The following is a 27,249-nucleotide window of genomic DNA, read 5'->3' as shown; positions in this document are numbered from 1 at the left end:
GGGATAAAAGTAGCACTTAGTTCACCAATCTCTTCCGAGTAGTAAAGCAAGGATAATGCAAGGATTCACATAAACCACGCTGTACAGTATTCTTAGTGTTAATTTTTAAATAATGGGAGCTATAGGAAACGGGAGTAAGGGAAGAACGACAGTGGAAAGCGGAGCTGTACCTGGGTGACCCAGACACCAGAGCGAGGATCCTCCCCAGCCTTCGGGACAGTCACCCCCACCCCCACCCCCGGCCCACCGCCCTGGGAGCCCGCCCTTACCACTCTTGGGTTTAGACTCGCCGGCCGGCCCCGCCGAGGCGGAGCGGGGCGGCTGTTGCCCTTTGCTGCTGCCCGAAGAGGCGGAGGAGCTGCTGGAGCCGCTGTTCTTGTCCATGTCGGAAGCGGTGGCGGCGGCGTTGGGGGAGCTCTGCGGCATCAACGGGGGCCTCGGCGGCGGCGGCGGTCGGAGCGGAGCGGGCGCGGCGGGGACCCAGGCTCATGGCGTTCGGGGCCGGCGGGGGTCGGCGGCGGCAGCGGTTCTCGGCCTTCATGGCGACATTTTTCCCTGTTTCCTTCCTCGGCTTCTCAAACTGGAAAGAGAAGCAGCGGGCGGGGCTGTCGAGCCCGGCGGCAGCGGCGGCAGTGAGAGAAGGAGGAGGCCGGGGCTCGGAGGTCCGGGCCGGGCCTGGCGGGGCGGAGGCTACAGGGGAAGGGGAGTCGAGGGAAGGTGTGCGAGCCCCGCCGGCCGGCCGGACACGCTCTCCCGCCGCGGGGCAGGGGAGAGGGCTGGCTGTCTTGGTGTCGGGGACCGGTGCCTCCGACACAGCGACCGACACTCGCCTCTGGGCCGAGGCCGAGGTGCTCCGGGAATGGCGACGAGTCGCCAAACAGCATCTCGAAGAACCCGGATGGACTATATATATAATGGCGATGTGGGAGTGAAGCCCTCTGGGAAATGTAGTTTTCTGTCTACATCCGGGCCCAGTGATTCCACCCCCGCCCCCTTCCCCCCCCCCCGAAAAGATGATGGGACTTGTAGTTCAAGTTTTAGCTTTAGAACGCTAAGAATGTGTATAATAATATGCACTACTAATAACGAATCCAAACATTGGAATATCTGTGAAATCCTTTTATTTACTCATTATTTAATTTGTAGTTCTTATTCTAGTATTAATATCAATTTATTCATGGTCCTTATTTTACCTAATAATAATAATAATGACAAAACCTTACATGTAATATCATTTTACAACACTTCATACAAAATTTCATTTCATTGTTAACAAGTCATTTATTAATATAAGTCATTGTTAATATTACATTTCATTGTTAATAACATTATGAGTGCTTGTCATTAACAGGCATTGCACTGTGGGTTATATGAATCATCACACTTAATCCTCACATTAACGCAAATATAAAGACAAGGAAACTGGCTTAAAAAGCTTCCATCGATTACCCACGATCACACGGCTAATAAATGATGTTCTCAACTACCTATGAGATAAGCGGTTCTCTATTTTACAGATATGGACATGGCGACTTAGAAAATCTTGTCACATCCATCTGTACTTTGGAAAATTATAAATGATTCCTTCCAACCATAGCAGTGAGATTCGAAGGATCACATACAAACATCATTAAAGAGATGAACAAATAATTTTTCAGACTAACCTCAACTAGTTAGAAACCTATTATACGCCCGGCACTGTGCTGAGCACAAGGAATGCCAAAATATATTCATATTGAGGTCTTTAAAATATTCACAGTTTCCTAAGTGAAATTAAGCAAATAAGAAACTACAGTGGCTAGGCCAGTGCTCATCAAGGGCAAGGCCATGTTCAGTTCGCACCCAAATATCATGAAGCCGAATGGCTATGGATGAGTCCAGCACCTTCGAGGCTCTATTTGAGCTGCAGATGAACACGTGTTCAAAGCCCAGCTAAGGGAGCCAAATGTAACAACAGCCAAGAAAACTTAAGTTAGTGGTGGTCAGAAAGCTATTATAATCTTTGTTTGCATTCCTCAACTTAAATCTTTCCAGAAAATTCAAGTCCAGCTAGTAAGTAAACTGGAGAAAAAGTTCAGTGGGAAGTATGATATCTTTATTGCCCAGAGTTGCCTGAGCCAACTCAAAAAACGCTGTACAAAAAATAAGCAAGCGTTCCACACTCTGGCAGCTGTGCACGATGCAATCCTGGAGAGCTTAGTCTTCCCAAGTAAAATTGTGCACAAGAGAGTCCACATGAAACTGGATGGCAGCCAGCTCATAAAGGTTCATTTGGATAAAGCATAGCAGAACAATGTGGAACACAAAGGTAAAACTTTTCCTGTCTATAACAAGCTCACTGGCAAGGATGTTAATTTTGAATTCCCCGAGTTTCACTTGTAAACAAAACTAACTGAAAAACATATCATTCACAGAAAGCAAGCAAGCAAGCCAGCCAGCAAACTACAATGGAAAATGGTAGTAAGAGCTACAATAGGGGCACCTGGGTGGCTCAGTAGGTTAAGCGTCTGACTTTGGCTTAGGTCATGATCTCATGGTTTGTGAGCCCCGCATCATCAGGCTAACAGTGCCTGCCTGGGATTCTCTCTCTCCCTCTCTCTGCCCCTCCCCAAATTGCACATGCACGCATGCGCATGCACTCTCTCTAAATAAATAAATAAACTGAAGAAAAAAAACCCTCTAATTCCTTTAAAAAAGAAAAGAGCTATAGTAAAGTTAATACAAAATGCTGACTGTAGCAAAGGCTCCAAGGAGAGAAGTACAAAGAGGTGAGGGCAGGTAGAAGAAGGCTTCCCAGAGAGGTGTCACTTGAGCTGAGCATGGAAGGATGAGTGGAATTTCAGCAGTCATATATGAACAAATAAATAGACAAAATCCTGGGATTCCCCTAATTGGATCCTTTTGGGCTCCTTATTTATCATCACGTGTGATACAAAACATTAGTAAGTACTGTATATATAAATCAATCCATTTCTTGAAATTAAGTTTTAACTGAAATTAAGAAAATTAGGTACTGATCTCATATTTTTAAATTTCCTTAAAATGCTTGTCTTGCTTCACTCTTTGCAGTTTTTTCCCCACAAATCATATTGAAATGGGAGAACAGGTACATAATGTTGGTCTGAAAACTTACTTTGATGTCTAGAAGGAACAGTCCCAAATCCTGAGCTCCATCCTTATATATGACTAGATAAGGAAGATATACTACGGTTCCTTGATGAATTTTTATTTCCTTTAACAACAATGTGAGAACTCTGATTACATGGATGAATCATTCCTTCTATCACTCTTAAAAATAAAAGAGAGGGAAAGAGGAAAAGCCTGTGCAGTTCTTCCAAAAGAAAGCAGTGGGTGTCCATCTGTCAGGCTACACATTAAACCAGGAAGGGATTTCTCATTTTCAAAATAGTTTCTTAGGGTCCTTGGCGCTTTCTCCTTGTGAAATATTTACAGGAAACATACATTTAAAAAGAGAATCAAAGCAGAAACATATAGAAATCCAAGCAAAACTCACCACCTCCATCCTCTTTTGAGCAAGATGGTCTACATTACCCTTTCCATAAAAAAAGAACAGGAAAATCTGGGGTTGAAGTAAACATCCATGCTCTGCCAGTTGGTGCTAAAAGTGTAGCTTTGTGACAGCAGAAGAGGGAGGGTGAGTGGTGATTGTGTCTGACTCGCTGAACAGTCACCAGAGCTTTCCTTCCCATTTATGAACTTCTTAAGTTCAAAAAATGGAATGACCAAAGAACAGCCTTTCATATGTTTATTTTTCAGAGTAGTCTAGCATATGTTTCTCAAGAAAGGTCTGCGAATTCTTTGCATCAGAATCATCAGAGAAGCTTGTTCAATAAAGATTCCCAATACCCATCCCAGATTTACGGGTTCAAAATCTCTGGTATTGGGGGCCCAGGAATCTGCATTTTAAACATCAAACTAGGTGATTCTTAGGCACATCAAAGTTTTAGAGAATTGACCTTGTAATCTACTTGGAAACCACACCGTATCTCAATTTCCTCCTTCTGCATCAGAAAACCAGAGTTACTGTACATCTTGTGAGTTAGCATTCACACTACTGGTTGACAAGATTCAGAGACATGGCCGCTGAGACGCGACTGGGGGCTCTTCCTAAGGTCCCTTCATTTCTGGTAAATTCTATATTCAACGTGGGAAGAAAGAAAAAGGATTTCGGGTGCTCAAAGACTAGCCTCTGGATCCCAGAGATCATGCATAGCTCTCTAGTAAAGGGTTTCAGGGCGCGTTCGATCACTACTGTCTCCTACCGGCCGCCGTCGACCCTCTAGTGATGCAACATGACGTACGGTCTGGCTGCTGTCACCCTACTGCCAAGATGGCGGCCCCCAGGAGCTGCGCTCTCTGGAGCTATTGCGGTCGTAGGTGGTCGCGGCTGATGCGGTGCTGCGAGCTCCCCGGGCTTCGTAGCTCCTGGCCTGGGGGTCCGCTGGGTGCGCGGCAATTATCCCAAGAGAAGCAGGCAACGGAAACACACTTCGGATTTGAGACTGTGTCGGAGGAAGAGAAGGGGGGCAAAGGTGAAAGGGGCGAGAGGGCGGATGGAGGGATCTATTTGCGATCTAGTTTCTTCTGCTCAGCTAGGAGTTGGTTTTACGTCCTGTTGACCCGTATGCCGTGGCCTGTGCAGTCCTGACCTTCAAGGAGTCACCTCAGCCTGACTCCTCAGAGCTTAGATGCCTCCTCTTATTGAACACAATAATTCTCACTAAATCCCGTCAGTTGGATGTTTATGATGTGCCAGGCACCATGCAGATATTATTTCCACTTCTCATTTCAACCTCCCGACAGTGGGTATTGTTATGCCCAAGTTACACATGAGGAAACTGAGACTTAAAGATCAAACAACAATTTGCCCAATTTAACATGGTGGAACCAGCATTCCAACTCAGTTTGGTGTGACCACACAGCTCATGTTTTTCACCTCTTGCTAAAGGGATGGACCATTTTTTCTAGAAAGGAAGAAGGAAACTAACTTCTCTGGACCTCAGCTTCCAAGTTTTATATGTAGGAATAATAGTAACCTTTCTCTTAGAGTTATAATAAGGATTAGATTACTTCATAAGTTAAAGTATTTTGAACAACGCCTGGCACTTCATAACTGCTAGATAAAGGTTAGGTATTGTTGAGCACTTTCTTTGTGTCCATTGTGCTATAGGCATGGGAAAGGAAAAGAACTATTTTAAAACTCCCATCTGTACCACTTATAATGGGGAAGGTATTATGCCCATTTTACAGATGGGTGTGGTGAGGCTCTGAGAGTTTCCTTCACTTGGCCTATGGTCACCCAGGAAATAAAGAGAAAGAATTCACAATGGAATGTCCCATCCTTCTAAAGACCACTTCGTTGTCTTACCTCTCACCTCCGCCTTACTAAATACATAGATTTACTGTAGTAACTCTTTGAATATTTATTTTAAATTAACATTTATTTCACAGAACTGTGAATCCCCAGAAAGCTAGTACAGTGGCTCATTCACGTCTATATCTTAGTGCTTGATGCACATTAAAAGCTTGATAACTGCTTGTGAAATAAGAGGAGCCAAGTAAAATGACAGTAAACTTTTATTAAGGACTTGAAACATTTTTACATACTTCACATTAATTCTTACAAATACAACCTTATGAGGTAGGGATTAGTAGCCGGATATTATAGATGGAGAAACTGTTGAAACAGAGATGTTAAGTCACTTGCCCAAGGTTCTGCTAATAAGTGGCAAAATTGGGGATTTGAATTCAGGTGGGTTGCTTCCAAAATGATAATGCCTAACCTCTGTATTGTACTTTACAACATATAAACAACATCTCACACAATGACAAGCAAGGAAGAAATTACCCACTGAGCTAAATCTAGATCTCCCACCTTGGGAGCCAACATTGAAGTGCAGGCAGTCTTCCTCTTGCACACTATTGCAGGACTATAAAAATGACCATGCACGCTGAAATCATGTACAATGATCTTAATTATCAATGAGAAAAATTGCAACTGTTCCATGACCTCTAAAAATTATTGAACATCAGGGTCACCTGGCTGGCTCAGTTGGTGGAGCATGTGACTCTTGACCTCAGGGTCATGAGGGCATAGAGCTTACTTAAAAAAAAATTGTTGGGGCGCCTGGGTGGCTCAGTCTGTTGAGCATCTGACTTTAGCTCAGGTCATGATCTCACAGTTTGTGGGTTCGTGCCCCGCATCAGGCTCTGTGCTGACTGCTTGCTCAGAGCCTGGAGCCTGCTTCAGATTCTGTGACTCCTTCTCTCTCTCTGCCCCTCTCCCACTCACGCTTTGTCTCACTCTGTTTCTCAAAAATAAATATATGTAAAAAAAATTTTTTTTAAATTATTGAACATCAAAAACTTCCTCACTGTTAATTATAAATGTATAGGGCCAATGAAACAAATAGTAAAGTCAATATTTACTTAGCACACTATAATTTAAAATTAGGTTTAATTTGTTTTTATTCTTTTTTTTTTTTTTTTTAAGTGGGCTACACACCCAACCTGGGGCTTGAACACACAACCCTGAGATAAAGAGTCAGATGCTCTACTGACTGAGCCAGCCAAATGCCCCCAGATTAGGTTTAATTTTAACTTATTTAATGTAGGGGCGCCTGGGTGGCTCAGTGGGTTGAGCATCCGACTTTGGCTCAGGTCATGATCTCACGGTTTGTGAACTTGAGCGCCATGTCGGGCTCTGTGCGGACAGCTCAGAACCTGGAGCCTGCTTTGGATTCTGTGTCTCCCTTGCTCTCTGCCCCTCCCCTGCTCACACTCTGTCTCTCTCTCAAAAATAAATAAACATTTAAAAATATTATAAAGATGTAACACATAAAAAAATCTTATTTAATATAGTTAGGATTTTCAAATTTAAAAATTTTCAATTGAGTTAAAATTCTAATAAAATTAGAAACACTAAGCTGTTTTATTCCTTCATAAAAAAATGAATGAAGAGTAGTTTGAACAGTGTTTGCTACCTTCTGGTCATATTTACAGTAGGGAGCAAGCATCTTCTCTATGCCTTGGCAAATTGCCATACTCCTTTCTAAGTTTCAATCAGCTTGTAACATTTTATCTTTTCACTTTCAAGGGTCATGAAATATCTCCAGGAATTCCTTTAGTGTGAGATTTTTTCACTGGCATCATTTCCTCTGGGACATCTTCAACCTTTTGTCACAACCACATCCTCATTTATGTCCATAAGTTCATCTTCACAAAGTTTTTCCAGCTGCGTAGCTAGAGTCTCTCGAGTATCAACGTTGTCAGCTGTTTCTCCTATAATCCCATGGACGTTTCACTTCCAGTATTACCACTTTTCACTTCTTTGCGGTGCTTTCATTTTTGTTGGCCAATTTCCTCTTTTTTTTAATATTTTTTTTAACATTTATTCATTTTTGAGAGACAGAGAGAGACAGGGCATGAGCGGGGGTGGGGCAGAGAGAGAGGGAGACGCAGAACCTGAAGCAGGCTCCAGGCTCCCAGCTGTCAGCACAGAGCCCAACATGGGGCTCAGACTCAACAACAGTGAGATTAGACCTGAGTTGAAGTCAGACGCTTAACTGACTGAGCCATGCAGGCGCCCCGGCCAATTTCCTCTTTGAATTACCTAGTTTTGTAAAATGCCGCATGTGTTTACAACTGAGAGATAAGGAGGTAACACAACTACATGCTTTGCTGTCTGTGTGTGAACTGAATGACTGATGTGCAGTGACCTAGCAACCACAAACTTAAAGAAGTGACATGATTGGTTACTGATCATGATATGTCTGTTATTTACAGATTGATTTATGAACTGAAGAACTACCAGCGGAGTTTGCACTGTATGCAATTACTCACAGTTTATATACCATTGGAACTGAATGATGTTGCTGGGGGACTGATGTTATTTAACTAAGCCACCATAACTGAAATTCATGTATATCAGAACCATGCAAAGCAAAAATTGCTTATACTCAGGGGTTTGAGCCTTAGTGTCCCTCAATACCCCAAAAGATGTTCAAAAGAAAAAAGCAAGCTTGGAGATCCTGGGGTTGAGAAAGGCGCTCAAGATGGAGTTAAAGGAGGAGCTCTGTAGTGTGCTGATTCAGCAGAGGACAGTGATGGTTTGGATCTGTGCAGCACATTTCATCTGAAACTCAACGCGTCTCTCCTTCATTACCTAATTTAGCCTTATGGCAGGGTGATAGGGAGCTGACACTGAGTTTTTCATCTTATGGGCAGAGAAACAGGTGTAAAGCAGTTAAATGTAGCCTGTGGTTTGAAGTGTTTTGGATAGTAAATTCCTTTTCCAGTTAGCTCAGATTCCACATTCACCCTGATCCTATTAGATTAATGAGGAGAAAATTTAGGAGGGCCCTCTGCAGGGTGGCTTGGCCCTAAATTGTACCTGTTGTTTTTCTGTGATCCCAGCAGAGATGAACTGAGACCTTCCCGTCTATTAGCCATGTCTTTCCAATGGTTTTGTTGTTTTTCTACTATAATAACCATTAGAAAAATTCCCTACCCCATCCTCTAAGAACTGGAAACCTATTTAGTACCAAGTAGGTGTGTGGCATTATTGAGGCATTGGTCCTAGATAAAGGTAACTAAGACAGCAGAAAAGAGGTTGGTTTCCTACCTAGAATAATTTAAGCCTTTTTAAAAAGAGGTTAAGGGGTAGATTGAGGGGGGCACCTGGGTGGCTCAGTTTGTTGAGCGTCTGAATTCGGCTCAGGTCATGATCTTGCAGTTTGTGAGTTCGAGCCCCACATTGGGCTTGCTGCTGTCAGCACAGAGCCCACTTCGGATTTTCTGTCTCCCTCTTTCTGCACCCGCTGCACTCTCTCAAAAATAAATAAACATTAAAAAAAAGGGGGGGGTAGATTTGGGCATCAAGCATTATAGCTTAACTTCAACAAAGACAGGCAACTTTAGGGGAGAAAAGCTTCATCCTCTTTCATTTAGGACTTCCCCAAGTTAATCTTGTTAATAGCACAATTGTGTTGTATTTCTCCTATGTCAGTCTATCATGTGTTTGAAAGTGTGGCCAAGAAGTATGATGTGATGAATGATATGATGAGCCTTGGTATCCACCGTATTTGGAAGGATTTGCTGCTCTGGAAGATGCGCCCATTTCCTGGGACCCAGCTGCTCGATGTTGCTGGAGGCACAGGTAATGTCCAGTTGAGAATCCTTGAGTATCCTGAGCATTATTTTACGGAAGTTAGTGTTTCTTGTTGGAATGAGCTAGCTTAACTACCATTAGGCTGAAGATGGTAATTGAAAATCAATATACTTCTTTCTTTAAATTTTTTTAATGTTTATTTATTTTGAGAGAGAGAGAGAGAGACAGTGTGCATGGGGGAGGGGCAGAGAGAGGAGAGAGAGTGGGGGAGGGGCACAGAGAGAGGAGAGAGAGAATCCACACCACTGTCAGCACAGAGCCTGATGTGGGGCTCAAATTCATGAAACTGTGAGATCATAAATTGAGTCTAGATCAAGAGTTGGATGCTTAGCCCACTGAGCCACTTAGGCACCCCCAAAATCAATATACTTCTAAGAAATGTTTAACTAAATATCACTCAAAAGCACAAAATATCAACTTTATGCCTATCATTTTTCGAAAATGCACAGGTTACAAAGTAAATAGATTACTTGTTACTCCAGCAACATCTCACCCTCTACTTGACCATTTTCTTTTCTTTTTTTATTTATTTTTGAGAGAGAGAGAGAGCACGAGCAGGGCAAGTGGCATAGAGATAGGGAGACACAGAATCTGAAGCAGACTGCAGGCTCCAAGCTGTGAGCTGTCAGCACAGAGCCCGATGTGCGGCTCGAACTCACAAGCTGTGAGATCACGACCTCAGCCAAAGTCGGATGCTTAACCGACTGAGCCACCCAGGCACCCGACCATTTTATTTTCTGTTTAACCTTTAATCCACTTTCCCTTTTTCTTTGGGGGGGATGCCCTTTACAATATTCCATAAGCTCTCTAGACAACCTTTTCTGCTCAATCCACTATCACATCAGAAATCAAAAGCTCAATTGTGTTTTGTTTTTTTTTGAGCAGCAGGCAAAAGTTTATTAGAATATAAGATTACAAAGAATTGTAGGAAAACTCTCTTTACAGACAGGGGACGTTTGAAAGTGAATGCCCCAAAAGCTCAATTGTTTATATGTGGTTCTTTGTTACTTGGTGCACACTAGGCATTTGGGGAGAAAATGTCATGGGTTTCTAAAATGCATCTTGAGATGTTATCAAATGGTTAATTTACACGTTAAATTACATTAGAATAATGTGTCATACAATGTAATAATGTCATAATCTATACCAATTGAAAAATATGGAATAACAAATTACAGAACAGTCTCCATGTGTGAAACACGTTTATGTCTGGTCCTCTCCTCAATGGAAGCTCAGAAAGCAGTAAGACACCTTGTTCAGTGGAAGACAATTTAACAGAATCTATTAAAATTTAGAATCTTTAGGGGCTCCTGGGTGGCTCAGTTGGTTAAACATCTGACTTGTGGTTTCAGCTCAGGTCATGATCTCAAGCCTTATGAGTTCCAGCTCTTCATCAGTCTCCACGCTGATAGTGCGGAGCCTACTTGGGATTCTTTCTCTCCCTCTCCCCCTGTTCCCTGCTCCTGTGCGCTCTCTTTCTCAAAAATAAATAAAGCTTTTTTAAAAATCTAGAATCTTTATAGTCTAGGATCCTACAATTCCAATTCTCCATGTGTAGTCTAAAAAAAAGAAAAAAATAACTTGCACAAAGATACAGATATAGAAAGGGTTCAGTCAGAGCTGCTTACATCTGTGGCTTAACCCATAACATTATTGCATACTGGCAACTGCCCATTTAGAAAATGTAATTAGAAGGTAATCCCATATATTAAAAAAGACATTTCAAAAATATATAGCTACAAATATGCTCACTGCATCATTTTTAGTAGTAGTGAAAAATTGGAAGTAACCTATTTCTGCCTCAGTAAAGAAATTGTTTTAAATTAAGATACATCCCTTCTACGAAATATTATGTAGCTATTTAAATGAATGCTATAAATACTGGTGGAAAGTTCTCAAGGACATATTCAGTGGGAAGAGAAAGAAAACAAGTTGTGTAACTATGTGTAGAATATCCCGGTGTAGGTTTTAAGTTGTTTTATAGGAGTACGTATAAAATACTTAAATATATAGAAAAGTGACCAGAGAATGCCTAATTTGTTGCAGAGACTGGAAAAACTTAAGAAGATATATTTCTTGCAAATAGTGTAAGGATAACAAAGACAACTTTATAACAAAGGAAATGCGATCCTAGAAAGCACTGTTTTGGCCCAAACAGTATTTACCTGGTCACGATAACATAAACACTTTTGATTTTCAGCTTTTAGACTCTAACCAACAAAGCAGAGGAGACATAATTATAGCGGTAGAACAAACAATGTATGTTATCAGTCATGATGGCACTAAACACACAATAGAGGGCTGAAGGGGTTCAAGAGGTACCATCTGTAGCTGATGAAATAGAAATAAAATATTAATTAGTCTGTTACTCTAGTTTACAAAGGGATCTGTGAGGAACTATGAAATATGATACAAATATATTGGGAAGATGGAGGCAACCAGAGAAGAGGGGCGGGGTATCATTATAAGCACGGTAAGTAAAGAGCTGGAACCAACAGAAGGAACAGCTGAAAGAGTTGAGAAAGATGGTCTCTGGGGAGCTGAACTGGGCATGGGAAGTTGTAGGGCAGGGAACCATTGCTGGTAACTATACCCTTATGTTGCTTTCCTAACAATTATTAGAGACTAGAAGGGCTTCACACTAAGCACTTGACACTGGTTGTGTCTGGAGAGGGTATGGAGAAAGAATGGAACTTTTATGTTTTCTTCTAAATATTTAGATGAGTCTTTTGTAGTGAGAACGTATCCATGCATTATTTATGCTATTTTTTTTTAAGTTTTGTTTTTTGTTTTTTGTTTTTCTTTAAGTAGGCTCGATGCCCAGCGTGGAACCCAGTGGGGGGCTTGAACTCACGATGCTGAGATCAAGACCTGAGCTAAAATTAAGAGTTGGATGCTCAACCAACTGAGCCACCCAGGCGCCCTAAAAGGTTTTTAAGAATATTAGAAGTTAACAGGGAACCTGGCTGGTTCAGTTGATAGAACATGCAACTCTTTTTTTCTCAATTTTTTTATTTTAGAGAGAGAGAGAGTGAGAGAGCACAAGCAGGGGAGGGGCAGAGGGGGAGAGAGAGGGAGAGAGAGAGAGAGAGAGAGAGAGAGAGAGAAAGAGAGAAAGAGAGAGAGAATCCTAAGCAGCCTCCACACTCAGTGCAGAACCCGACTCAGGACTCAATCCCACGACCCTGGGATCATGACCTAAGCCAAAATCAAGAGTTGGATGTTCAACAACTGAGCCACCCAGGTGTCCCAAGTGTCTGACTCTTGATTTCAGCCCAGGTCATGACCTGATCTCATGGTTCATGGGATGGACATGTCGAGCTTTGCGCTGACAGCATGGAACCTGCTTGGGTTTCTCTCTCTCTCTCTCTCTCTCTCTCTCTCTCTGCCTCTCCGCCATTCCTGTGTATGTGTGTGCTCTCTCTCTCAAAATAAATAAAATAAACATTAAAAAATAAAATGAAATCTTAAAAAATATATTAGAAGGGACACCTGGGTGGCTCAGTTGGTTAAGCATCCAGCTAACTCTTGGTTCCGGTTCAGGTCAAGTTCTCACAGTTTGTGGGTTCGAGCCCCATGTCAGGCTCTGCACTGGCAGCACAGAGCCTGCTTGGGATCCTCTCTCTCCCCCCTCCCCTGTTTGTGCTTGCTTTCTCTCTCTCTCAAAATTAAATAAGTAACCTTTAAATGTATATATATATATATATATATATATATGAAGTTTTTAAAAATTGATGTTAGTAGTTACTATGTAAATGAAGAGAAACTTCAATTTTTGTACACTCCTCAAATCTTGTCCCTTTGTATCTCTGTTTGGGTTTTGGAAATACTGGGGTTTTGTTTCTATTTGTGTTTGCATCTTTCCTCCTGTTGGCTTTCCACAGGTGACATTGCATTCCGGTTCCTTAATTATGTTTGGGCACAGCATAAGGGAAAGCAGAAGAGGCAGTTACGGGCCCAGCAAAATTTATCCTGGGAAGAAATTGCCAAAAAGTACCAAAACGAAGAGGACCCCTTGGGCGGTTCCCGGGTTGTTGTCTGTGACATCAACAAGGAGATGCTAAAGATTGGAAAGCAGAAAGCCCATGCTCGGGGATACAAAGCTGGTAAGTCAGTCCTACAGAAAGTAGACACTGCAGAAATGTTCGTGTCCTTTTTGTTTTTTGGGTTTTTTTTTAACATTTATTTTTGAGAGACAGAAAGAGACAGAGCACGAGCAGAGGAGGGGCAGACAGAGAGGGAGACACAGAAACCAAAGTAAGCTCCAGGCTCTGAGCTGTCAGCACAGAGCCCAAGGCAGAGCTGGAACCCACAAACCAGGAGATTATGACCTGAGCCGAAGTCAGACACTTAACCAACTGAGTCAACCAGGCGCCCCATTTTTGTATGTTTATGAAATGAGATATATAAAATGTTGAAGAGCTTTATTTTTCAGCCTCCAAAAACGTACAGATAGGCAGGAATCAACGATAATTTGCATGAATCCAGTTTGTATGCTGTTATGTACATTATTTCAGCACCCCAGGGAGTTAGATTATCAGCCCCATGTGACCAAAGCCCAAAAAGTTGAAGTGTCCTACTCAAGTCACACAACTTTTAAATAGGCAGACCCCAATTTGGAGCTGAATCTTCTCATCTCAGCCCTTAGGCCCTGAGATAGTTTTGCCTTCAATTCCCGGCAACTCCCTGCTGACCCCAGTGTCCTGTTTTTGAGCCATATCATATCCCATCAGTACTCAAAGGGGTTGACAGATGTGGTAGCTGAGAAGGTGCTTTGCCCCTGAAGCAGAAACTTGTCCTTCAGACACAAGGAGTGCAAGCAGCTGACGGCCTCCAGCTCTTACAACTTTTAGGCTCTGCCTCAGCTTCCAAGTTGGGCTCTTTTCTGGCAGGGCTCCAGAGCTCCCTGTTGGCTTGGCTAAGGCTTTATCAGATCTGCACTGATCTGTAGGCTTTCTCTGCTCAGTCTTGCTTCCTCTTCCTTTTATCTTCCCTGGGTGTTCTCCCCTGCACTCCCCCTCCAAAACAAACAAACAAACAAAACATTTGCACTCCTCCATCATCTCAGCATGTTTCTTGCTTTTTTTTTTTTTTTTAGTTATTTTATCAGCATCTGCTTTTCAGAGGCCCCAGCTGATAGAGTTAAAGAAACACCCGCAAACAGTACTCTCAGCAGCAGACAGGAGAGTGACTGCACATCTCTGGGAACCCACTGCAACCTGAAAATGGACAGTTTGTGCCCTGGCTTAAAGACCTAGATTTCACATTTCGCTGTTTGTTTTCATGTTTTAAAATACTTTCCCCCAGTTTTTTCCAAGTAGAAGTGAGGATCCGGCAGCCACACCACCGTTTAGCTCACTTTTCACAGCTGCTGCACTGCCCTCTTCCCAGCTCGCCAAGCACTGCAGGCAGCCACTGTGTGAGACAGTGGGATAGGACAAAGAAAATAAAGTCCCTCAGGTCAACATCAGCGTTCCTGGCCTCCCCTTCCCCCACCAGGAGTGTCTATGGTTATTTTAGTTCAATTCTTCCTCCTCCTCCTCCTCCCACCCCCAGAACAAGCTGCCTAGACGAACAACCCACTTGGCCTACAAGATGAAGGGCTCTTTTGTTAACCATCAATGCTGATCAGAAAGCAGACAGTCCCTAGTGTTTTTAGACAAAGGCACTATGTTTCCTTACTCCTACTGAAAAACGTGTTTCCCTTCCCTCTGGTGCTTAGCCGTAAAGAATGGAGAACAACGAAAGAAATGATAGGCAGTGTTCCATTTCTGGATTCACCTCTTCCATACCATAGCTTGCCCTTCAGCCTCTCCCAACTGCCAAGACAAATCCACTGGCATAGGAATTACCAAGTGCTGCATAGGACAGTTTTTTATCTTTCCTCCTGGCTTTGTCAGTCTCCGATAATGATGTCTTTGTAAAAACTCTCATGCAAAAAGAGTTGAAACTAAGGAGGATCCTAGAAATTATTTTGTAATAGTAAAAGTTAATGTGAAAGGCATATTTATGTGTAGCGCTGTTTATTTGTATTTTATGTGGAGCACTTCTTCCCCAAATGTAAGCTCTGTGGGCTGGAGCTTTAAACAAATTATTTCATAGGTTATAAAAGTGGTATATTTGGGAGAACTTTTGGATTTTGGAAAAGTATTAAGAAGAAAGTAAATGTTACCTATAATTGCAAATCATTTTCATTTCCTTTTTATGAAATTAAAGCCTTCCTGTATATACAAATTTAGTATCCTGCCCTAATTCAGCATTGTATCATGAGATTTTTCTATGTCATTAAAAATTCCTTAAAATCATTATTTATTATATTCTCCTGTATGATGTGAATCATGAAGATTTCACATAACCAATTTACATAACCAATAACCAACTGATCTTTCATTTTTTTTCTAGTGTTTTTTTGCACATTGCACAGCATTGTAACATCCATATTTGTAAATTTTTGCATGCATTTGTTAATTTTTTTACCTTCTATATAACCTTGGACAATTGTTTAAACTCTTTACATTTCAATTACTTTATCTATAAAATGGAGAGAATAGGGACGCCTGGGCGGCTCAGTCAGTTAAGCGGCCGACTTCAGCTCAGGTCATGATCTCGCGGTTCGTAAGTTCAAGCCCTGCATCGAGCACTGTGCTAACAGCTTAGAGCCTGGAGCCTGCTTTGGATTCTGTGTCTCCCTCTCTCTCACCCTCTCATTCACTCACACTGTGTCTCTGTCTCTCTCAAAAATAAATAAACTTAAAAAAAAATTTTAAATAAAGAGAATAAAAACCACCTTATAGTAGGAGGTAATATACCATAGCTATTGAAAAACACAGGCTCTGGGATAAAACAACCTGAGTTCCAGTCCCTCCATATGACCTTGGGTAAGCTGCTTTAACCTTTCTGATACTCAGCTTTGCTCATCTAAAATGTGAGGATGATAATAAGAGCTATCCCATGGAGTTGGTATGAGAATGTGATAAGATAATGTATTTAAAGTGATAATACAGACCCTGCCACCAAGGGGTCGGAGCAGTTGCAATGATGATGATGATGATGATGTCATCAATGTCCTCCTCCTAAAAATCAAATAGCTGGGTCAAAGGGTATGCTTATTTTTATTTTATTTTTATTTTATTTTATTTATGCTTGTTAACAACTGCTAGTTTGCTTTCCAGGGAGGTTATTTTCATTTACTGTCCTCTACAGAGCTTTCCTTCTATATTGCATTTTATGTCTAATTCACTGCAAATTGGGTAATACTAAAGCCGAATCAGTATCCTTAGAGGACATAGCCACCGTTATAGGGTTCCCTTGGGTGTTTTCTCAATTTGTGACCAGACTTGGGTCTTGACCCTTTAATTCTCCAATAGAACCAATATAACTAGGCTAAATTGTGTACTTAGAATACTTCCAATGACACTCTGATACTCTTATTTTTTTATTTTTTAAAATTATTTTTAACATTTTATTTATTTTCAAGAGAGAGACAGAATATGAGTGGGGGAGGGGCAGAGAGAGAGGGAGACAGAATCCACGAAGCAGGCTCCAGGCTCTGAGCTGTCAGCACGGAGCCCAACCTGGGGCCCGAACCCATGAACTATGAGATCATGGCTTGAGACAAAGTCAGACACTTAACCGACTAAGCCACCCAGGTGCCCTTTATTTTTTTTTTAAATTTTTTTTTTTTCAACGTTTATTTATTTTTGGGACAGAGAGAGACAGAGCCCTTTAAAAACATTTTTTTTAATGTTTCATTTCCTCTGATACTCTTATTAACTCCACTTTACAGATGAGGAAACCAAGTCAAAGTAGTTTATTCAAGATTATATAGCTAATAAATGGTGAAGCTGGAGTTAGAACCTGGGCAATCTAACCCCAGGACCCGGGATCTTAACCACGGTGCTTTACACAAAACACTTAGTTGGGTAAAAGTTGCTTGAGGGTGGGCATAACTAAGTATTCATCAGGTTTTACTCTGAGACCCTTGGGGAAAGAACTTCCTGCTGACTTCAAGAAATCAAATCCTCAGGGGGACAGGACACCTTGAAGACAGTGGCCAGGAACCCAGTGATGAAGGCAGGCGTGTGATGGTTGCTGATACCACATGTATGGTATTTGCCCAGCACCAAACTGTTCTCCATTTCTCCCACACCAACTAGGTAGGTGTCCAATGATTCAGTTCAATTCTGAGACTAATCCAGAGTTAGTCTCAGATTCCACAGATTTAGAGGCTCCGTACTGTGAGACTCCCCCCACTTGAGAAGTCAGCCATCTAGGGGGTGTCCAGGCTGCCCATGATTCTGCCTGGCTGACTACACAAATTGGGGGGTTCCCATGATGCCCTCCTCAAGTTTTTTTAAAAAATTTTTTTTTTCAACGTTTATTTATTTTTGGGACAGAGAGAGACAGAGCATGAACGAGGGAGGGGCAGAGAGAGAGGGAGACACAGAATCGGAAACAGGCTCCAGGCTCTGAGCCATCAGCCCAGAGCCTGACGCAGGGCTCGAACTCACGGACCGCGAGATCGTGACCTGGCTGAAGTCGGACGCTTAACCGACTGCGCCACCCAGGCGCCCCATCCCTCCTCAAGTTTGACAATTCACTGGGTGCAGAAGAGACGGCTACCCAGACTGAGACCAGAAATGATTTTCTCTTTCAGGACTTGCTTGGGTATTGGGAGATGCTGAGGAACTGCCCTTTGATGATGACAAGTTTGATGTTTACACTATTGCCTTTGGGATCCGGAATGTCACACACATTGATCAGGTATGAATGGCTGCATCCTCAGCTTGAGTGACTCTCACGATATTAGATCTCCTGGAATGGCCCCACGGAAAAGGAGGAAGGAGGGAGAGATTCTTCACTCGAACCAGCTCTTGAGTGGAATGACCATGTCAGGCTTAGGGGCTTCAATCCTTGAAGGTGCCAATTTTCCTACTCACAAAATTGAAAAAGACCAAGACCACAGAGCAGATCCTCATAGAAGCCTTTGTTGCTTGGGTTGGTATTCACATCTTTGAGCTGTCTGTCTTGCTCTGGCATTCCATCTGTTTCCTCTCATTTGAGAAGTTGTCTGACTCTGTGAGTTTGCAGATCAGTGGCATTTCCAAGGCCAACACAGAAAAAGGCAAACACTATTTTGGCAGAAGGTAGCTAGAGTAATGGGTTCCTCTATAGGGAGAAGGGAACATTCAGCTTGCAATCTGACACAGCTTTTTGTTCTTTTTTTTAAGATTTTATTTTTAAGTAATTTGTTTGTTTGTTTATTTATTTTGAGAGAGGGAGAGACAGCATGAGTTGGGGAGGGGCAGAGAAGAAGAAGAGAATCCCAAGTAGCCTCCATTCTGCCAGCACAGAGCCTGATGCTGGGCTCAAACCCACAAACCATGAGATCATCACCTGAGCCGAAGTCAGATGCTTAACTGACTGAGCCACCCAGGCGCCCCTATTTTTAAGTAATTTCTGCACCCAACTTGGGGCTCAAACTCAAAACCCTGAGATCAAGAGTCCCATGCTCCACTGACTGAGCCAGCCAGGCACCACCTGATGCAGTTCTTCTTTATTTCTACTTCAACATTCTATCCCAAAGCATTTGAAGGTAATAGGCAAGGTGCCACGTTTTGGTTCTATAATGGGGGCTCTAGTTATCTGGTTTCTCTGCTTTCGGTGGGACTTTTTTTTTTTTTTTTAATGTTTATTTATTTTTGAGAGAGAGAGAGACAGTGTGGGCGGGGGAAGGGCAGAGAGAGAGGAAGACACAGGCTCTCACCTGTCAGCACAGAGCCTGACATGGGGCTTGAACTCACGAACCGTAAGATCATGACCTGAGCTGAAGTTGGACTCTTAACCGACTGAGCCACTCAGCCACCTTGGTGGGACATCTTTATGATGCACTTCAGCTTGGTTTTTATGACCTGCTTGTGTATGTAGCCAGTTTATTATTTTAATTTAAAAAAATGTTTTTGAATAGGTTCAAAGTACAAAAAGGTGTATCAGTGAAAGTATGCCTCCTATCCATGTGTCCCAACCATTCAGTGCATCCTCTCCCTCCAGACAATCACCAATTTCTTGTGTCAATGTCTTTATTGTTTTTTTCTTTTTTTTATACAAATATTAGCATATGAAACATTTTGCTCATTGCTTTTTTTCCATTAAATATGTATCTTGGAGGGGCACCTGGGTGGTTCAGTCAGTTGAGTGTCCTACTTCAACTCGTGGTCATGATCTCGTGGTGCAGGAGTTCAAGCCCCGCATTGGGCTAACTGATATCAGCACAGAGCCCACTTCGGATCCTCTGACCCCCTCTCTCACCCTCTCCTCCTCCCCTGCTCACATACACACATTCTCTCTCTTTCTCTCTCTCTTAAAAATAAACATTTATTTTATGCATATCCCAATAGATGCATTTCTATAAGATAGGTTCCTTGAAGTAAAATTGCTAGATCAAAAAGGATATCCACTGTGATTTAAATAAGTAATTGTGGGGATGCCTGGCTGGCTCTGTTGGTAAAGCATGTAACCCTTGATCTTGGGGCTGTAAGTTTGAACCCCACGTTGGGCAGAGTTTACTTTTTTTTTTTTAATGTTTATTTTTGAGACAGAGAGCGCAGCAGAGGAGAGGTGGGGAGATACAGAGGATCCAAAGCAGGCTCTGTGCTGACAGCACCAAGCCCGATTCAAGACTAAACCCATGAACCATGAGATCATGACCTGAGCTGAAGTAGGACACTGAACCCAACTGAACCACCCAAACCACCCAGGTGCCCAAGAGTTTACTTTTAAAAATAAAGAAAAAAGGGGCGCCTGGGTGGCTCAGTCAGTTCAGCATCTGACTTTGGCTCAGGTCATAATCTCAAGGTCCGTGAGTTCAAGCCCCATGTCGGGCTGTGTGCTGACAGCTCAGAGGCTGGAGCCTGCTTCGGATTCTGTGTCTCCCTCTCTTTCTGCCCCTCCCCTGCTCATACTCTGTCTCTCTCAAAAATAAACAAACATTAAAAAATAAAGAAAAAAAATCCTGAAATAAGCTTTTAATAAATAATAATTGTGAAATTGGCCACCATGTGGTTATACCAGTCTGAATGCTCCAAGTAACCTTCTCTTCGTGCCTATAAAATTTAGAATAGTGTAGGGTTATCTCTGCTACTACAGCTTTCCAGCTAAGAATGCACAAGGGAGCTATGGGAAATGCTAACTTTTATAATGCCCCCCGAAGCTCGAGCTGTCTTGGCCTCATGGAATTGAGTGAGTTCTGCTGAGGAGTATGTTCTCTTGTTCCTTGTCTTGCTCAGGCACTCCAGGAAGCCCATCGAGTCCTGAAGCCAGGAGGACGGTTTCTCTGTCTGGAGTTTAGCCAAGTGAACAATCCCCTCATTTCCAGGTTGGCACTGTTAACAGGGCTTTATTCTCCTTGTCTAGCCAAGGGCTTCCCATCCCCAAATGGACAGAAAATAGCCAGTAAGCTAGAAGCATGAACCTCATAGTTCAGAGTCTCTAGGGGACACAGTGCCACCTCAGGTCAGCCAGTTCTAACGACAACACCTAAGCCAGAAGAATTTCAAAGGCTCAAGTTGGCGCACAGATGTATTTTGACTCATCAATTTTTAAGAAATTGACTTAGATGTTCGTATTTAAAAATCAGGAAGTTTTACATGAAAATTTCCAGCTTCAATTGAGAAATCAGATGTATGGCAACACTGAGAAAGCACTTATTCCCACATGGCAGTAGTCAGAGCTGAGTAGTGCTTGTCCCTTCTCCACTTCTTTTTAGATTTACTTATTTTGAGAGAGACAGAGCACAAGTGGGGAAAGGGCAGAGAGAGATGGGGACAGAGGATCCAAAGTGGGCTCCACGCTGATAGCAGAGAGCCCAATGCAGGGGCTCGAACCCATGAACCTGCGAGATCATGACCTGAGCCGAAGTCAGACACTCAACCAACTGAGCCACCCAGGCGCCCCACGCCTTCTCCACTTTTATGCTACTTCCTAATTGTACCTTGTTACTCCCTATTGGTCTTGCACCTGGCCCGCATCGCTTATTTCAGGTACTGACCCTACAAGGCATTTGGATTTATGACTCCAGGCCTAAAACTTCTTGCTTATCAGGGGTCATGTTTTAACCTTAATCTTTCATCCTTTTCTTTAGGCTTTATGATCTGTATAGCTTCCAGGTCATTCCTGTCCTGGGAGAAGTCATCGCAGGAGATTGGAAGTCCTACCAATACCTTGTAGAGAGTATCCGACAGTTCCCACCTCAGGTACAAAACCATAATTTTACAACAAAGGGCCTAGAGTTTAAATCCAGGTGATCCTTGCTGTATCTTTCTTTGTGTTTTAGGAGGAGTTCAAAGAGATGATAGAGGATGCGGGTTTTGAGAAAGTGACTTACGAAAGTCTCACGTCAGGCATTGTGGCCATTCATTCTGGCTTCAAACTGTAACTCCTTTGCTGTTCTGGAGTGTGTACCAGTCACATCCTGTCGAAAGCCTGGAAGTAAAGGAAGTGAGACCAGTAGCAGAACATCTCCTCTTAAGGAGGTGGGCCTTGGACTCATGTTCTGATGTGACCAATCTCCAAGTGGAAGAACCAGATTCCTGTCACTTTGTTGCAACTTTCATTGGGAGCTGCTTCCGGCCTTCTCCCAGAGGTATTTGGTCTGTATTTTGTGCTCAACTCCTGCTAATTTTTCTTGGCCGTGCAGTGTGTAGTTGAGGTAAAACTTCTCATTTTTTAAGTGTATTTGTAGCTTCTCTGCTGGTGCTGCCTTCCAGAGGGATAATGAATAATTTGAACCCAATGATTATGTGAACTAGAAAATGTCCTAGCTGTACCTGAGTCAGCCTTTCAGCCTAGGACTAAGTCTGGGGCCAAAAACCAGGGCCCAAGTCAGAGGGTTAACAATCACAACTAGAATTATGAACTGAACCACTAAAGGAGTTTACAATTTGTGCACTATTTGTTATTTCTTCTTGGGGAGGGATCAGTGAGGGAAATACATTTTTGTCAACACTCACTCGTTCCTCTTCCACCAAAAACGACTACTGTATCCTCAGTGCCTGTCATGAAGAAAACAATAAATCCTGTTGAAAGAATAAATGTACCAGCCAACTCCTGCTTTTGTGTTTTATATGGAGAGCTTTTTTTTTTTTTTTTTTTTTTTTTTTTTGAGAGAGAGAGAGGGCGCGAGCACAAGCAGGAGAGCAGGAAGGGGAGGAGCAGGGAGAAAATCCCAAGCAGGTTCCACTCCCGGCATCCAGCCCAACATGGGGCTCAATCTCACAACCTTGAGATCTTGACCAGAGCCAAAATCAAGAGTTGGACACTTAACTGAGCCACCCAGGCACCCCTCGAGAGCTTCTTTATCAGAATACATTTGAAGGGTTCTAGAGCCAAAAAAATTATAAAAGTTTGAAAACCATCTAGCCTACCCACCCTCTCCGCCCCAGTACTAAGGGGCAGAGCTGGGCAGAGCACTCATCTCCTCAGTACAGTCTACTGTTTGATGTTAAAGTGAGGCCATAAATATTGTGAAGTGAATGAAGCTTATGGTTTTTAAGGGATTTTAGTAAGAAACTGCAGAAAGCAACCTGTGACTTGGCTGGCCATGTATTAATTGTGGTGAACTTAGTTCAAGGGCATTTCAGAAGCCTTCAGGTATATGCTGCGTCTTGGTCCAGCACAGTGGGGGTCAGTTATGTACCTTCACTCACAAGATCTTGCCCTGTCATTGAAAAGCTTTCAGGGGTACCTGGGTGGCTCAGTCAGTTAAGCATGACTCGTGATTTTTGGCTTAGGTCATGATCTTTCCATTGATGGGATCAAACCCTGCATTGGGCAGCTCTGTGCTGACAGCCCAGAGCCTGCTTAAGATTCTCTCTCTGCCCCTCCCCTGAACCTGCATACTCTCTCAAACATTTAAAAATAATTAAAAACTGCCACTTTCAGACAGTAGATATGGGCCTGATCAAATTAGAACTCCCCAATGTCCAGCCATTTGTGGACTTCTACCAGCTCTAGGATCTATTGCCGGCAGACTATTTGGAAGCAGAGATAACTGAACAGGACTGATACAGCTTTAAAAGCTTCAAATCGAAATATAGAAAGAGGAGAAAAAAGAGGAAATATAGAAATATAGAAAGAGGAGAAAAAGAAAAATGAACTATGGGAACATCTTCAGTCTGTTTATATAAATACAAACCTAAATCAACTCAGTTGTATTGTTCCACAGAACCTCATCCTTCTTCCCTGCAGCAAGCAGGGGGAAAATCCTCCCATTTTAACTACTGCAATAAACAGGAAAAACAATGGTTTGCCTCTTTACCCTGAAACTTTCCCAATCCTAACACAGCTCAATTTCACTACAATTCCTAAAACCCCAAGTTCTGGTAATAATAATCTCCCAAAGATATTACAACCTAATGCTATTCTTAAGCTGGAGTCCTCTCAACTCTATCCTCCCCTTCTGTGCTAGCAACAGCTCAGCTGCTCAGAAATCCTAATTGCATCTCACAGATCCAAAGTAAAATAAAAAGCCTGACTTCACGTGAACACTGAAAAGTAATACAGGGAAACCAGAAAGCCAGGACTTTCCTTGCAGCTTCCCAAGATGAGCGTGGGAAGCCTCCAGCATATTTCCTTTGTACCTACAAAAGTCAAGTCTGCTATATTTGTTTTTCTTCATAGAAACGACTTAAGTCTTCTTAAAATTGATAGCAGGAAACCTTTAATGAAAGTTACTTATCCACAGCTTTAATTGGGTCTTTTAATGAAAGCCTCAATTCACATTTAATTGTTAATGGGGTTTCTAAGTACAGCTAGTTAAAGCACAGCACAGCAGGCTTACATGTTTAAATTCCTGCAAAGACTTTATTAGAATCACATGGACGGCTGCTGCTCAGAAACTTTCATTTTCCTTTTTAAGACCACTTTTAATCTTGAGTGTCCTTTTGGGACAAGGCAGGAAAAGGCCGGGGGGGGGGGCGGATAGCCCACACCCCAGAAAATTTCTCATTAGCTCAACTTTGTAATTGGCTTATTTTACAGCCATAGAAAGCTTTGGTGAAGTTCTACACATTCATTCATCTCCTCCCAAGGCCCAAGGTCCAGAACATTCTACATCTTTTAACAAAATGAGCACTTAAGGATAATATTTATCAGATTAGCCATAATATTTAATCCGAAAGTTCTCTGCCATGTATTTCTCAACATGCACTTCTGAGTAGTAGGTCTTCCATGCAGAACAGCTGCAGGACGGGAGAGATGAAAGACTCAAGAGCACGAGGAACAGGCCAGTCTATTAAATCCCACAGAAACCAACTTCAAAGACTGACTCCCACTAACCTAGTCAAGATCAAGTGATGGGCCATCTTCAAACCTAGATTTGAACAAATCGTAACTAACACACACTTCTCCAACAGGTTTATTTTTGAAAGGAATGGATTTTGAGGAGGAAAAACATGGGGTAGAGATATGGAATAGAAAATAAATACAAATGTAAGCTGTTTTGCTAATTGTTTTATAACCACAACAAATTCGTACAGAGAATGCCCTGTACAAAACAACACAATAAAGGTTCAAAGATCGAGGTGTTCCCCTAGGCAAGGCTGAAGATTTCAGTCTCTGGTATTTGGAATTTAGGCTGCAGTCCTTGTTTTTGGATGGATCACTGGGTGTGTGACACAGTCCATGCGATTAACCAGATTTGAACAGAAGAATGGCCACTTGGCCCAGGTAGAAGTAGATGAAGTGTTTGGTTTCATGTGTCACATAACTACCGAAGTTCCTCCCCACGATGCAGTGCCAGGTGGGGTTGTACTTCTTGTCAAACTCCTGGTGGGGGGAGAGGGAGGAAGAAAAAGAGAACACTAGAATTTCAGTGCTAAACCAGAGGTCAGAGTTTGCCTCCTAGATAAGTAGAGCCTGTAGGGGCAGAAAGGAGGAACGTTAGCATCTGCAAATTCTTAGCATGAAAGAATGTTCCCCAGCTCCAAGTCGCCTACATAGTGCATTAATGCAAACATACTTGCAGTCTGAGCTAAGCTGAGAATGGGGGTTGGGGAGGTAAAAGGCAGAAAGGGCAGCCTCAAAGGGCGCTTTGTTATCATGGTAATTTCACCTCCGTATCTTTTATGATATTGTTAATTAACGGCAGGTGATAACAGTTTCAGTCTATCAAGTCATGTGTAAACAGAACAAGTCAAAATTATCCTACTGTAGATCATGCACCACAAAATCCAAAATGGTCACTATTTAGCCGAAAATACCCCATTCCTTAGCGCACTCCAGTATCAATGAAAACAAAAAGATGTCCAAAAGGGCAAAGCCTCAATTAACATCTAAACCACTGTGTGAAAATTTGAAAGGGGCACAGCAATCCACTGTTCCTACAGAAAGAATGCTAGCAGCAGAATCCGACAGCCACCTGGTCAGATTTTATCCTTAATTGTAATTTCAGTAGCCCTCTCTTCCACATCTATCCTGATGATGCCCATCTACCACCTGGTACACAAGGACAGCAAATTGCAGAAACAACTTTCCCTGTTTTCCTCACCCAAAGGGGCTCTGAGGACCAAAACGCCGGTGATGATTTCTTCACTTAGGCGACTGTAGGGCAGGGATCAAAGCTAACCTTTCTCTATAAAATTCTTACAAGTCTCTGTGATGAGTTACACAAAAGTCGGCTCTTATACAGTGTATGCAGCATGAACATCTTCCAGACCTATTGGTATAACATTCTTACAAGCTAGATGAACGCACTGCTGCGTTGGTCAAAAAAGGTATTTCTGTTCCATCTGAAGTCTTTCATCTCCCTATTCTCAACTGGGAACCCTCCCACGGCTTAGGCTGCCAGCTTCCTTCCCTTCCAGAAAACACAGCTCGGAGAAATTGGCAGTCCTGCCAGCTTTCTACAGAATGCTATTTACCAAGCCCTCACCCCAGCCCCCTAACCACCACCACCACCCACTTTCCCTCAACTGCCGACTAAACTCCCCACTGAAAGGCTGGCAACATCTCCCTCCGGCCCTGCTGGAAACACCCACGCAGCACCCCCCCGCCCCTCCGGAACACCCAGATGGATCCTCCGCGCAGGAATCCTGCAGAAGGGGGAATCGCTGCTCCATGATCCTAGAAACCGTTGCTAGGTGGCGCTTTCCCCCCGCGGAGCTGGGTAATAAAAAAACTTCTGGAGCCGAGGGTCTGGTCTTCTCATCAGGAGCGCAAAATTCATCTGCGTCCTTTCTGGAATCCTCTACACCCCAGCTGCCCTGCGTGCCTCCAAGGACCTCTGCCAAGCGCCCTGGGGACGCAGCATCGGGGAGAAGGACTAAGTTGTGATTCGCCCCAGCTGTGCGCAAACGGCTCGAGCCCCCCACCCGCACCCCGTCCTCACCTTCTTAATATGGGCCGCAATGTCCTTCTCTATGTTGTATTTCTCCAACGCCTGAGTCGCACACTCCACCGAGTCCTGTTGCATCTCCTCCGACATGTCGGCGTTTTTGATCACGGCCTTTCGGTCACACATGGTTACCTGGGGGGGCGAGGCCCCGGCAAGGGGTAAGAAGTTGGGGTGCAGGTTGTGCCTGAGGCGCCAGCTCCCCCAGCCCGCTCCTCCCGCCCCCCACCCCACTTCTCAGAAAGCGCGGGCCGCGCGGACCGAACGGCGGGAGAAGTCTGTCGGGGGATGTAACCAGGCGAAGAAGCCGACCGCAGCCCCCGAGTCCCTCACCGAGGAGCAGGGGGTGGCCAACTGCAACGGTCTCCTGGGGGAGGGGCTGGCGACGCTCACAGCCGGCTGAAGCTACCGTCGCTACCGAAGCCGTGGCGCATCTAAGGAGCCCCACGCCAGCCGCCGCCGCCTAGTGTCTAAGCCCCGCCCTGCTCCCGCCGGCCCCGCCCCCCATCGAACGTCCCCATTGGCTTGACGCAGCCCCCAGGACTCTCCCATTGGCCCATGACCTCAATGGTTCCCTCAGGATCTTTCTCCTGCATTTTGTTGCGGACCACAATGCATCTCTCGCGGCGTCGGTTGCCCCGGCAATGGGCTGCACGCGGTGAGGCCCTCACAC

General features: G+C 43.4%; 3 protein-coding genes and 1 pseudogene across 3 annotated transcripts in view; 2 read left to right on the top strand and 2 right to left on the bottom strand.

Moving 5' to 3' along the window:
* The window catches only part of RNF10 (ring finger protein 10), a 35,093-nt gene extending 34,216 nt beyond the window's left edge, over positions 1-877 (bottom strand). Inside the window, exon 1 of the mRNA XM_047088524.1 lies at positions 270-877. Coding sequence (XP_046944480.1) covers positions 270-426 — 157 coding nt within the window. The 5' untranslated portion in view covers positions 427-877. The remainder of the gene's footprint in view (positions 1-269) is intronic.
* Positions 878-1,827: 950 nt separating this feature from the next.
* On the top strand, positions 1,828-2,382 carry LOC124518524 (40S ribosomal protein S7-like; annotated as a pseudogene).
* A 1,954-nt stretch (positions 2,383-4,336) lies between these two features.
* On the top strand, positions 4,337-22,291 carry COQ5 (coenzyme Q5, methyltransferase). The gene is made up of 7 exons (XM_047088388.1): positions 4,337-4,553; positions 9,029-9,178; positions 13,075-13,296; positions 17,847-17,953; positions 20,476-20,564; positions 21,330-21,441; positions 21,522-22,291. The coding sequence occupies exons 1-7, from the start codon at positions 4,352-4,354 to the stop codon at positions 21,621-21,623; spliced, it is 984 nt and encodes a 327-aa protein (XP_046944344.1). The 5' UTR covers positions 4,337-4,351; the 3' UTR covers positions 21,624-22,291.
* A 2,295-nt stretch (positions 22,292-24,586) lies between these two features.
* DYNLL1 (dynein light chain LC8-type 1) lies at positions 24,587-27,021 on the bottom strand. The gene is made up of 3 exons (XM_047088435.1): positions 26,910-27,021; positions 26,574-26,711; positions 24,587-25,012 (listed from the first exon to the last, which is right to left on the bottom strand). Exons 2-3 carry the CDS (start codon positions 26,703-26,705, stop codon positions 24,875-24,877), a joined length of 270 nt encoding a protein of 89 aa, XP_046944391.1. The 5' UTR covers positions 26,706-26,711; positions 26,910-27,021; the 3' UTR covers positions 24,587-24,874.
* Positions 27,022-27,249: the final 228 nt, after the last annotated feature.

Source organism: Lynx rufus, unplaced genomic scaffold (genome assembly GCF_022079265.1).
Source record: "Lynx rufus isolate CCGP_SWC_20201006 ecotype Redwood Valley unplaced genomic scaffold, mLynRuf1.p SCAF_24, whole genome shotgun sequence".
Lineage (NCBI taxonomy): Eukaryota > Metazoa > Chordata > Mammalia > Carnivora > Felidae > Lynx > Lynx rufus.
The sequence above is the reverse complement of the archived record's forward strand: the minus strand, read 5'-3'. Positions and strand labels throughout refer to the sequence as shown.

What these genes read in the sequence shown, in the direction of transcription:
- COQ5 (XM_047088388.1), top strand. Translation starts at nt 4,352, where the DNA reads ATGGCGGCCCCCAGGAGCTGCGCTCTCTGGAGCTATTGCGGTCGTAGG. An exon ending in TGCTCGGGGATACAAAGCTG is followed by an intron (nt 13,297 to 17,846) that starts GTAAGTCAGTCC and finishes TTTCTCTTTCAG; the next exon opens with GACTTGCTTGGGTATTGGGA. An exon ending in TCCGACAGTTCCCACCTCAG is followed by an intron (nt 21,442 to 21,521) that starts GTACAAAACCAT and finishes TTTGTGTTTTAG; the next exon opens with GAGGAGTTCAAAGAGATGAT.
- DYNLL1 (XM_047088435.1), bottom strand. Translation starts at nt 26,705, where the DNA reads ATGTGTGACCGAAAGGCCGTGATCAAAAACGCCGACATGTCGGAGGAG. An exon ending in TTGCGGCCCATATTAAGAAG is followed by an intron (nt 25,013 to 26,573) that starts GTGAGGACGGGG and finishes TCCCCCCACCAG; the next exon opens with GAGTTTGACAAGAAGTACAA.